The sequence below is a fragment of the Mandrillus leucophaeus genome, unplaced genomic scaffold (genome assembly GCF_000951045.1).
Source record: "Mandrillus leucophaeus isolate KB7577 unplaced genomic scaffold, Mleu.le_1.0 Scaffold1417, whole genome shotgun sequence".
NCBI lineage: Eukaryota > Metazoa > Chordata > Mammalia > Primates > Cercopithecidae > Mandrillus > Mandrillus leucophaeus.
In genome coordinates, this window is record NW_012101385.1 from 90,247 (window position 1) to 92,053 (window position 1,807).

Here is a 1,807-nt window from a genome sequence, read left to right on the forward strand (position 1 = left end):
ACACACACACACACACACATATGCTTTTCTAGACTAACATTAGGTAAAAGACTTTTCTAGGTATACATTTGGAAATTATTCATATACATACATTACAGAAAACCCAGTAAGAAATAGAAAATGTTTCACACACCACCAGTTTGTTTTCTGCTAGAAGACACACAAGGCCCCTCTCGTGAATCTACAGAGATGAAGGCTTCTGTCCTTTCACCCAGTACCTCACATTCCACAAAGTTGAAAGAAAAATCTGCTTGAGCTTCTTGTTTCCCCAAATCAGGATGAATGGGTGGGTGGAAGGATAGCTGAATACAGTAGCTTGGCAGAACATGAAGACAGGTTTGTTTTCCAGCCTCTCAAAATTCCAAACTGATAGCATTATGGCCAGAAAGTGAATGGCACATAACAGGAGAAAGGAGGTCACAGTTTGCAAAGCTTTTATGTGGACCTTGGTGCTGGGATCTTGAGATCCTTTGCCATGGAGCTGCATCTTCTTGAGATGTTTACACAGAGAACAGATTAACAGCAGAAAAGATATCAGGGTCAGAGTGATGGGTACAAAGTTTGCTAGCATGGTTACAGTCATATTTGAAAAGTACATTGCACTCTTCAATTTGATCTTCCATGTCATGTTTCCTTCATATGCTTTTGTCTGTACAATCTGATTCATGTTTATCACCAAAAGATGACAAGCCAAAAATAGCAAAGGCCCCAACAGCATCACCAGAATGACATTCTTAACTCTCCTCTTTAAGTGAAGAAAAATCAGGTTGGAGAAAGTGGCAATCTTGAGAAAATAAAATATGCTGAGGCTAGTAGAAAGCCAGCTGCTGAAATGGTTGGTCACTACCCAGACGTTATAAGCAGTACTTCTTACTTCTACACTATAAAAAGCTAGATTAAACTCAGTTGCACACCAATGTAGTAATAATACCCAGAGAAAACCAACTCTGGACACAGCCAGAGCAGTGAGAATTTGGTCAGCAAACGAGATCTTTTGTCTCTTGACCCACTCAATGGAATTTACCAATGCTATGAAGCCATTAGCAAAATTTCCAATAAAAAATATAACCATTATTAAAATGGAAAGAGTGATAGACAGAAAAGTTATCATGTCTGAACAGATAGAAAGAAATTTTTTAAATGCCGGTATAACATCACAGGTTGTGATTGCTTGAATATCCTGACCTTACATTCTATATGTACCTGATTTGTGTATCTGCTGTGCCATTCTTTTTACTTTTAATCGTCGTGACCAGTGTAAAGCCAAAAATCACTATGACATGCTAACGGATGAGTTCAATGCTCTCTTTATGGAAAACATTCTTATTTTCAAAACAACTCAAATTAACTCATTCACTCATGTCTGTTCTTGTTATAGGCTGGAATTATTCATACTGAAGTTGACATGAACCCTGAATTCTCATTTGCTAGTATGCAAACAAGGACATATTAACTTTTAGTGTTTGCAATTTTTTCTTGTGTAACCTCTCCGTTATCTGTCTTTAGCGAGTTTGGTTGTTAGGGAAGTTTTATAATTCAATACAGAGATCATATAGTAAATATCTAAATTCTTAAAGGGAGCTTGGTCAAAACTAAGATCATGACCTATACAGTCTTTTGTTTGTTTGTTTGTTTGGTTGGTTTTTTTTTTTTTTTTTTGAGACGGAGTCTCGCTCTGTCGCCCAGGCTGGAGTGCAGTGGCCGGATCTCAGCTCACTGCAAGCTCCGCCTCCCGGGTTTACGCCATTCTCCTGCCTCAGCCTTCCCGAGTAGCTGGGACTACAAGCGCCGGCCACCTGGCCCGGCT

At 39.1% G+C, this 1,807-nt stretch overlaps 1 protein-coding gene across 1 annotated transcript; it reads right to left on the reverse strand.

Moving 5' to 3' along the window:
• Window positions 1-181: 181 nt before the first annotated feature.
• On the reverse strand, window positions 182-1,111 carry LOC105535116 (taste receptor type 2 member 46-like). Its single transcript, XM_011974125.1, has one exon. The coding sequence runs from the start codon at window positions 1,109-1,111 to the stop codon at window positions 182-184; it is 930 nt and encodes a 309-aa protein (XP_011829515.1).
• Between the last annotated feature and the right edge of the window lie 696 nt (window positions 1,112-1,807).